General features: G+C 43.7%; 1 protein-coding gene across 1 annotated transcript; it reads left to right on the top strand.

The window, feature by feature from the left end:
• Positions 1 to 10,006, top strand: C24H3orf38 (chromosome 24 C3orf38 homolog). The gene is made up of 3 exons (XM_038766392.1): positions 1 to 206; positions 5,721 to 5,956; positions 9,109 to 10,006. The coding sequence occupies exons 1-3, from the start codon at positions 80 to 82 to the stop codon at positions 9,742 to 9,744; spliced, it is 999 nt and encodes a 332-aa protein (XP_038622320.1). The 5' UTR covers positions 1 to 79; the 3' UTR covers positions 9,745 to 10,006.

Genomic DNA, 10,006 nt, shown 5'->3' with positions numbered 1-10,006 from the left:
AGGGAGGCGGCCCGTCCATCGCTCCGTCCGCCCGGCCGACCGACCGACCGACCGACCCACCCCCGGCAGGGCCGGTGTCATGTCCGGCCTCAACGAGCAGGAGGTGGCCGGCTGCCGGAGCCTGCTGGCGCTTCTGGACACCGAGGAGATCTTGTCCCTGTGCGACACCATAACCGGCCGCCTGGTGCAGCCCGAGAGCCGCCAAGGTGAGGGAGCCGCTGGCGCCGTCGTGACGTCACGCCGGGGCCGCTGACGTCACGCCTCCCCCTCCCCCAACCTGGACAGGGCCCTTGGACCTCTTCCTTACAGTCCTTCATTCCATCCTATTTACATGTTGACGCCGTGGACTGTCCCAAGCGCTTAGTCCAGTGCTCTGCCCATAGTAAGCGCTCAATCAATACGATTGAATGAATCGTCGTCATCAATCGTATTGATTGAGCGCTTTACTGTGTGCAGAGCGCTAGACTAAGCGCTTGGGACAGTCCAAGTTGGCAACCTAGAGAGATAGTCCCTACCCAACAGTGGGCTCGCAGTCTAGAAGGGAGAGACAGACAACAAAACATAACAAAATGAAATAACTAGAATATGTACAAGTAAAATAAAGAAATAAATGGAGTAATAACAGTACACAGTAAGCGCTCAATAAATATGAATGAATGGCTTAGAAAAGTGCTTGGCATCATCGTCATCATCAATCGTATTTATTGAGCGCTTTACTGTGTGCAGAGCGCTGGACTAAGCGCTTGGGACAGTCCAAGTTGGCAACCTAGAGAGACGGTCCCTACCCAGCGGCGGGCTCGCAGTCTAGAAGGGGGAGACGGACAACAAAACGTATCAACAAAATGAAATAACTAGAATGTGTACAAGTAAAATAAAGAAATAAATGGAGTAATAACAGTACACAGTAAGCGCTCGATAAATATGAATGAATGGCTTAGAACAGTGCTTGGCATCATCGTCATCATCAATCGTATTTATTGAGCGCTTTACTGTGTGCAGAGCGCTGGACTAAGCGCTTGGGACAGTACAAGTTGGCAACCTAGAGAGACAGTCCCTACCCAACAGCGGGCTCGCAGTCTAGAAGGGGGAGACAGACAACAAAACATAACAACAAAATGAAATAACTAGAATATGTACAAGTAAAATAAAGAAGTAAATGGAGTAATAATAACAGTACACAGTAAGCGCTCAATAAATATGAATGAATGGCTTAGAACAGTGCTTGGCGTCATCATCATCATCAATTGTATTTATTGAGCGCTTTACTGTGTGCAGAGCACTGGACTAAGCGCTTGGGACAGTACAAGTTGGCAACCTAGAGAGACAGTCCCTACCCAACAGCGGGCTCGCAGTCTAGAAGGGGGAGACAGACAACAAAACATAACAACAAAATGAAATAACTAGAATATGTACAAGTAAAATAAAGAAGTAAATGGAGTAATAATAACAGTACACAGTAAGCGCTCAATAAATATGAATGAATGGCTTAGAACAGTGCTTGGCATCATCGTCATCATCAATCGTATTTATTGAGCGCTTTACTGTGTGCAGAGCGCTGGACTAAGCGCTTGGGACAGTCCAAGTTGGCAACCTAGAGAGACGGTCCCTACCCAACGGCGGGCTCGCAGTCTAGAAGGGGGAGACGGACAACAAAACGTATCAACAAAATGAAATAACTAGAATGTGTACAAGTAAAATAAAGAAATAAATGGAGTAATAATAGTACACAGTAAGCGCTTGATAAATACGAATGAATGGCTTAGAACAGTGCTTGGCGTCATCATCATCATCAATCGTATTTATTGAGCGCTTTACTGTGTGCAGAGCGCTGGACTAAGCGCTTGGGACAGTACAAGTTGGCAACCTGGAGAGACAGTCCCTACCCAACAGCGGGCTCGCAGTCTAGAAGGGGGAGACAGACAACAAAACATAACAACAAAATGAAATAACTAGAATATGTACAAGTAAAATAAAGAAGTAAATGGAGTAATAATAACAGTACACAGTAAGCGCTCAATAAATATGAATGAATGGCTTAGAACAGTGCTTGGCATCATCGTCATCATCAGTCGTATTTATTGAGTGCTTTACTGTGTGCAGAGCGCTGGACTAAGCGCTTGGGACAGTCCAAGTTGGCAACCTAGAGAGACGGTCCCTACCCAACGGCGGGCTCGCAGTCTAGAAGGGGGAGACGGACAACAAAACGTATCAACAAAATGAAATAACTAGAATGTGTACAAGTAAAATAAAGAAATAAATGGAGTAATAACAGTACACAGTAAGCGCTCGATAAATATGATTGAATGGCTTAGAACAGTGCTTGGCGTCATCGTCATCATCAATCGTATTTATTGAGCGCTTTACTGTGTGCAGAGCACTGGACTAAGCGCTTGGGAAGTACAAATTGGCAACATAGAGAGACGGTCCCTACCCAACAGTGGGCTCACAGTCTAAAAGGGGGAGACAGGGAACAAAACCAAACATACTAACAAAATAAAATAAATAGAATAGATATGTACAAATAAAATAAATAAATAGAGTAATAAATATGTACAAACATATATACAGGTGCTGTGGGGAAGGGAAGGAGGTAAGATGGGGGGGATGGAGAGGTGGACGAGGGGTAAATTCATATTTATTAAGTGCGTACTGTGTACTATTGTTATTACTCCGTTTATTTATTTTACTTGTCTTGCCTCCTTCCCTTCCCCGCAGCACCTGTATATATGTATATATGTTTGTACATATTTATTACTCTATTTTACTTGTAAATATCTATTCTATTTCATTTTGTTAATATGTTTGGTTTTGTTCTCTGTCTCCCCCTTCTAGACTGCGAGCCCGCTGTTGGGTAGGGACCGTCTCTAGATGTTGCCAACTTGGACTTCCCAAGCGCTTCTAGTACAGTGCTCTGCACACAGTAAGCGCTCAATAAATACGATTGATTGATTGACAGCTCAGCAACAGAGACGGTCCAGACCCCAAAACGGGCTCATAGCCTAGAATAATAATAATGATAATGATGGCCTTTGGTAAGCACTTACTATGTGACAAGCACTGTTCTAAGCCATTCATTCATATTTATTGAGCGCTTACTGTGTACTATTATTATTACTACATTTATTTATTTTACTTGTCTTACCTCCTTCCCTTCCCCACAGCACCTGTATATATGTATATATGTTTGTACATATTTTTTACTCTATTTTACTTGTACATATCTATTCTATTTATTTCATTTTGTTAATATGTTTGGTTTTGTTGTCTGTCTCCCCCTTCTAGACTGCGAGCCCGCTGTTGGGTAGGGACCATCTCTATATGTTGCCAACTTGGACTTCCCAAGCGCCTAGTACAGTGCTCTGCACACAGTAAGCACTCAATAAATACGATTGAATGAATGAATTGAGCACTCACTATGTGTGCGGAGCACCCGACTAAGCGCTTGGGACGGACAGCTCAGCATCAGAGACGGTCCCGACCCCACAACGGGCTCGTAGTTTAGAATAATAATAATAATGATGGCCTTTGGTAAGCGCTTCTATGAGCCAAGCACTGTTCTAAGCCATTCTTATGTATATATGCTTGTACATATTTATTACTCTATTTTACTTGTACATATCTATTCTATTTATTTTATTTTGTTAATATGTTTGGTTTTGTTGTCTGTCTCCCCCTTGTAGACTGTGAGCCCACTGTTGGGTAGGGACCGTCTCTATATGTTGCCAACTTGGACTTCCCAAGCGCTTAGTACAGTGCTCTGCACACCGTAAGCACTCAATAAATACTATTGATTCATATTTATTGAGCGCTTACTGTGTACTATTATTATTACTCTATTTTGCTTGTGCATATTTATTACTCTATTTTACTTGTACATGTCTATTTATTTTATTTTGTTAATATGTTTGGTTTTGTTGTCTGTCTCCCCCTTGTAGACTGTGAGCCCGCTGTTGGGTAGGGACTGTCTCTATATGTTGCCAACTTGGACTTTCCAAGCGCTTAGTACAGTGCTCTGCACACTGTAAGCACTCAATAAATACTATTGATTGATTCATATTTATTGAGTGCTTACTGTGTACTGTTATTATTACTCTATTTTACTTGTACCTATTCTATTTATTTTATCTTCCTCGATCTCCTCTCTCTTGCCGCCACCCCTTCCCCCACGTCCTTGCCCCTTAATAACAGTGATGATAGTAATAATGGTGTCTTTTAAGCACTTACTTTGTGCCGAGCATTGCTCTAAACCCGGGGGTAGATACTGCGTAATCAGGTTTGGACAAATCCCTGTCCCACATGGGGCTCGCGGTCTCAATCTTCGTTTTTCAGAAGAGGTAACCGAGGCACAGTTAAGTCACTTGCTCAGGATCACACAGCAGACGAGTGGCGGAGCAGGATTAGAACCCATGACCTCTGAAGCCCAGGCTCTTGCCATTAGACCACGCTGCCTGGTACCCCCTCCCTCGTCTCATACAATCACTCTCCCCATCTTTAAAGTCTTATTAAAATCACATCTCCTCCATGATGCCTTCCCCAACTCCCTCTCTCATCTGTGTTGCCCCTGCACTTGGATTTGTACCTTCTGCGTATTTGCCCACAGCACTTATGTATATATCCAGTCATGTCTGTCCCCTCCTCTAGACTGTAAGCGCCTGTGGGCAGGGGACATGTCTACCAAATCTGTTGTAATGTGCTCTCCCAAGTGCTTAGTAGAGTGTTCTGCACTCAGTAAGAGCTCAATAAATACCATTGATTGATAGTGTTACAGAGCTGTAGTTTTGCATTTGGTTTGTTTTTTTAATGATGTGCCCTTTCCTCCCTCCCTCCTTCTCTCCAAGACAGAAGAAATTTAAAAGATGGTTGGGTTCAGTCAGTTAATTATTGAGCACAGACTTTGGGCAGAGCATTTGGGAGGGCACAGTAGAAGTCAAAAAGATGGTCTAGTCTTGTAGTGGTGTATAAAATCTAATCTTGTATGATTCTATTCGGGAGGTGATCCTTTCATGTTATGCTGTCGTATTTTGTATTAAATGGATTGAGAAGCAGCATGGCGCAGTGGAAAGAGAGAGTTAATGGGTTCAGATCCCGACTCCGCCACTTGTCAGCTGTGGGACTTTGGGCAAGTCACTTAACTTCTCTGGGCCTCAGTTACCTCATCTGTAAAATGGGGATTGACTGTGAGCCCTCCGTGGGACAACCTGATCACCTTGTGACCTCCCCAGCACTTAGAACAGTGCTTTGCACATAGTAAGCACTTAATAAATGCTATCATTATTATTATTATTATTATTATTATTTGGTCTTATTATGAAGGTGTGTTCGGACCAAACAGTTTCTAGGAAAGGGGAATTTGTTGAAAATTGTTGTTAGGAATGGATCTTAAATGGACTCTTAACTGCAGCTAGTTTCTGTTAATTTTGCGTTTTAATGGTATATGTTTAGTGCCTACTTCATGCCAATAGGGCTCACAGTCTTAATCCCCATTTTATAGATGAGGAAACTGAGGCATAGAGAAGTGCAGTGACTTGCCCAAGGTTGTACAGCAAGAGACACTTCGGCTAAAATAATTCATTGAAAAGTTTGTGTGCAGGGAAGTGTTCATAAGTGGTTTGTGTTTGTTTTGAAGAGCTTTTGAATCTTGCCTATCATTGTTTGGTAACATTGCTTCAATTGCTGTGTAGTAGCTTATTTTTATTAACTTTGGGTGGATTTCTTTCCAGATGCAATTCATGCCATATTAAGTTACAGTCAAAATGTAGAAGAACTTCTGAAACGAAAGAAAGTGTATCGAGAAATAATATTTAAGTACTTGGCGATGGAAGGAATCATTGTGCCTCCATCTTCTGAAAAGCATCATCTTATTCAACGAGCAAAAAATCACTGGAACAAGAGGCTGGAGTTGAAATCGGAACCAGAGGATGCCTCTAAGCCTGAAAACACCAGTCCACCTAACCAAGTAACTTCTCAGAGTGATTTATTTTTTTTTTTTACTTTTACAAGCTTGGAGATCTCCATTTGGGGGAGAAAATTACAACTCCTGTATTTCAGTTCCCCTGTTGATAGAGAGGCCTCGGCCAATTATTGATTTATAGTAAGCGTGACCTTCTGTATTGCCTTAAATAATCTTGAAGAAATGGAATGGATTGGGAGAATTGGTTAGCTCCGCGTACAGTTATAGGAACAGGTATTTTTAAAAAAATCACCTGCGGGAAATGTATTGGAATATCATATGCAGGATTTCAAGAAATAATAATTATGGTTTTGGCTAAGTGCTTACTATGTGTCAGGCATTGTTCTAAGCGCTGGGGTGGGTACAGAGCAAATCTGGGCACAGTCCCTGTCCCATTCTCAATCCCCATTTTACAGATGAGGGAACTGAGGCACAGAGAAGTGAAATGACTTGCTCAGGGTCACGCAGCAGACAAGTGATGGAGCGGGGATTAGAACCCATGACCTTCTGATTCCCAGGCCCATGCTCTATTATGTCACGCTGCTTTTCGTGTGCTTACTATGTGTAGAGCACTGTGCTAAGCATTTGGCAGAGAACAATACAGCAGAATTAGCAGACATGAAGTCTTCAGAACAAAGAGCTTTCCCAAACAAATTTATCTTCAAGCAGAGAATTTGCAAAGCACCTTTCATACACAGTCTGTCATCCCAGCCACTTATGTTCTGGCTGGGACAGAGGATGCAACAAAGCTAGTAGGCATAGAAGTCTTTACAGACGCGTTGGATTTTCAAAGTGTCTCTTCACCTCCAAAGGAGATGCAGTCATAGTTCACATTTTCTGAAATGTGCAGCTTTTATGTGCAGTTTTTGGTATAAAACTGGAAGAGAGAAATACCAGCCGACTTACTCTTCGTATGTTCTGGAAAAAAGTACTTAAGTTCTCTCTCGCTTTTTTTTTTTTAAGTTGCCCATAAGGAAAATGGAAGTAAATGCATCACGAAAGGATAATCTGGTGTTTAGAAAGTCACCTTTGCAGTGTTTTGTACTATTCCCCCTTCTAGGCTGTGAGCCCATTGTTGGGTAGGGACCGTCTCTATATGTTGCCGATTTGTACTTCCCAAGCGCTCTGCACACAGTAAGTGCTCAGTAAATACGATTGAATTAATTGCTACTAGTACTTTTTTTGCAGCAGTGTTAAAACTTTTACCCCTTTAAAACTGAGTTCCAAACCAGGCTTGTAACTATTACTTTTTGCATTTACAATAAGCTGAAATAATCCGGACTCAAGGGATAGAGCTGTATCCGTACACACACATATATGTAGTTCTATAAATCAATCGGTATTTATTGAGTACTTACTATGTGCAGAGCACTGTGCTAAGCATTGTGTGAGAGTACAACACAACAGTATAACAGAAACGTTCCTTCCCGGATTGAGCTTAGAGTCTAGACGGTGACACAGACATTAAGATAAATAAATCACGGATGCATTCATTACTCACCGCCACCAACCCCAGCCCCCCAGTAGTGAAGGGGGCAAGTCAGAGCGACGCAAAAGGGATTGGGAAAAGAGGAGATGAGGGCTTAGTCGGGGAGGTCCTGTCGGCGGCGATATGCCTTCAGTTAGGCTTTAAAGGCGGGGAGAGAAATTGCCCGTCGGATAGGAAAAGGCCTTCCAGGGCAGAGGCAGGATGTTGACGGAGATCGGAGGCGAGATAGACAAGACGGAGATACAGGTTGGCGTTAGGGGACCGAAGTCTGCGGGCTGGGTTGTAGTAGGAGAGGGCGAGGTGGTTGCTTTAAAGCCGACGGTAAGGAGTTTCTGTTTGATGCAGAAGTGGATGGGCAACCGCTGGAGATTCTTGAGGAGTGGGAAAACCTGGACTGAAGGTTTTTTGTGGAAAAATGATCCAGGCAGCAGAGCATAGTCCGGACTGGAGTGGGGAGAGACAGGAGGCAGGGAGGTCAGCAAAAGGCTGACCCGGTAAGGCAGGATAGAATAAGTGCTTGGATGAATGTGGTAGCAGTTCGGAGAGGTAAGGGCGGATTTTAGTAATGTTGTTGGGGTAGGGGGTGTGTGGGAGATTTTTTAGGTACCTCAACTGGTCTGTCTCATTCTTTGATTATTTCTGTAATCATTTTGTGGGGCAGCTAGATAGACTGCTCTGTGACTCCCTGACAGCAGAATGTTTTTGTTGCCTTGTAATGGCTCAGTGGAAATGAACACAGACTTTGGACTCAGAGGTCAAGGGTTCAAATCCCGGCTCTGCCAATTGTCAGCTGTGTGACTTTGGGCAAGTCACTTCACTTCTCTATGCCTCAGTTCCCTCATCTGTAAAATGGGGATTAAGACTGTGAGCCCCCCGGGGGACAACCTGGTCACCCTGTAACCTCCCCAGTGCTTAGAACAGTGCTTTGCACATGGTAAGAGCTTAATAAATGCCATGGTTGTTATAATTTAACTGACCCCTCTCTGGGTCGCTCACGGAGAGTTTCCAGTATTCCAGCAGTCTCGACTTTGGGAGGGACAGTCAAGCAGGGGCCTACCCATTCAGTTCCTACCTTGGGTAGTGGCTAGCGAATGGAAAGCAATCTGCTACAAGGCAAAATTCACGTGTGCCGGGCAGCAGCAGTATGGGTACAGTCATGGGCAGAGACTCATTTTACTTCATGGAAGGAGGCAGTGATAAACCACGTCCGTATTTTTTACCAAGAAAACTCTGGATACACTACCAGAACGATCGCAGATGAAGGTGGGGCGTTCTGGGAGAGATGTATCCATGGCGTCGCTATGGGTCGGAGACGACTCGACAGCAAAAGACAGATTTAACTGAGGATTTAACCTCAGTGTAGATCGAAGGCTTCCCACCTGCCTGCTTTTGACAGCAGAAGAAGAGGGTTAAGGGAAGAAAGGAGGTAAATCCCATATCTGAATTACCGTGAATTCTGCATCAAGGTCCAAATGTATTGAGGTTTTACGGTTCTCGTACTGTGACAAGACTACCGTAGAGCATATTTGTTCAGTGTTTTGTATAAAGGATGTTTTAATGAGTTCTTGATAGTCTTGAGACTCCAGAACTGCTGAAGAGTCACCCTCCTGAATCCATTTCATGAAAACAATTTTAGGGATGCTCATCTAAGACTTTTCTTGAATTGCAGAACAAAGATGATCAGAAAGCTGATAAAAAGTTTGATGAGTGCCGCAAGTTGGGAGAAGAATTCTGCCGGTGGTTTTTTGAACTGCTTAATTCTCAGAATCCATTTCTGGGATCCCCCCGAGAAGCGTGGGGACCCCAGCACTTCTGGGATGACGTCAAGCTTCAGTTCTGTTACAACACGTCAGAACATAACGTACTAGAATATTACGGTGCGGAGATGGTGAGCCTCCGGTTATTATCGCTAGTCAAAGAAGAGTTTCTCTTCCTGAACCCCAATCTGGATTTCGACGGACTGAAGTGTGCGTCGTCTCCGCACGGGTTGGTTGTTGTGGCGGTTGCTGGTACCGTCCACCGAGGCGATAATTGTTTGGGGATCTTTGAGCAGGTTTTCGGACTCATCCGTTCCGGTTACGTAGAAAATACTTGGAAGATCAAGTTTGTGAACCTGCGGATTGTTGGGCAGAGCGCTCTCGAGCCTGGAACGGTACTACAAAAACCTTCGATCCGGTGTGAGTCCCTCGAATTGGAAGCAATGTGTAATAGAAATGAACTGCGCTGGAGCAGCAGCGGACCCCCGAATGACGAAAATGAGACGCTGTGTAGCGAAAACGCTGCAGCTCTTCTTCCAAAACCCTAAACACCGCGTGTGTGTTGAAATAAAGAGAACTCGTTCTATGCTGTACACCCTGAAAAGATTTCCAAGTTGGAACTTGCCTCACTTTTTCTGTGAGTTACTGTTAGGTCGACTGTGAGGTAAATCTAAATATTCACCGTTTTCCATCCATTTAGCCGAATCTTTTGCAGGTAACTACACTGGATGTCATCTAACTTCCACTTTAAATGTGCATCCAATTTCTAAGCAGAGGCCAAGGTGTTTAATAAATTTCTGAGTTATTTAA

Source organism: Tachyglossus aculeatus, chromosome 24 (genome assembly GCF_015852505.1).
Source record: "Tachyglossus aculeatus isolate mTacAcu1 chromosome 24, mTacAcu1.pri, whole genome shotgun sequence".
NCBI classification, from domain to species: Eukaryota; Metazoa; Chordata; class Mammalia; order Monotremata; family Tachyglossidae; genus Tachyglossus; species Tachyglossus aculeatus.
The sequence above is the reverse complement of the archived record's forward strand: the minus strand, read 5'-3'. Positions and strand labels throughout refer to the sequence as shown.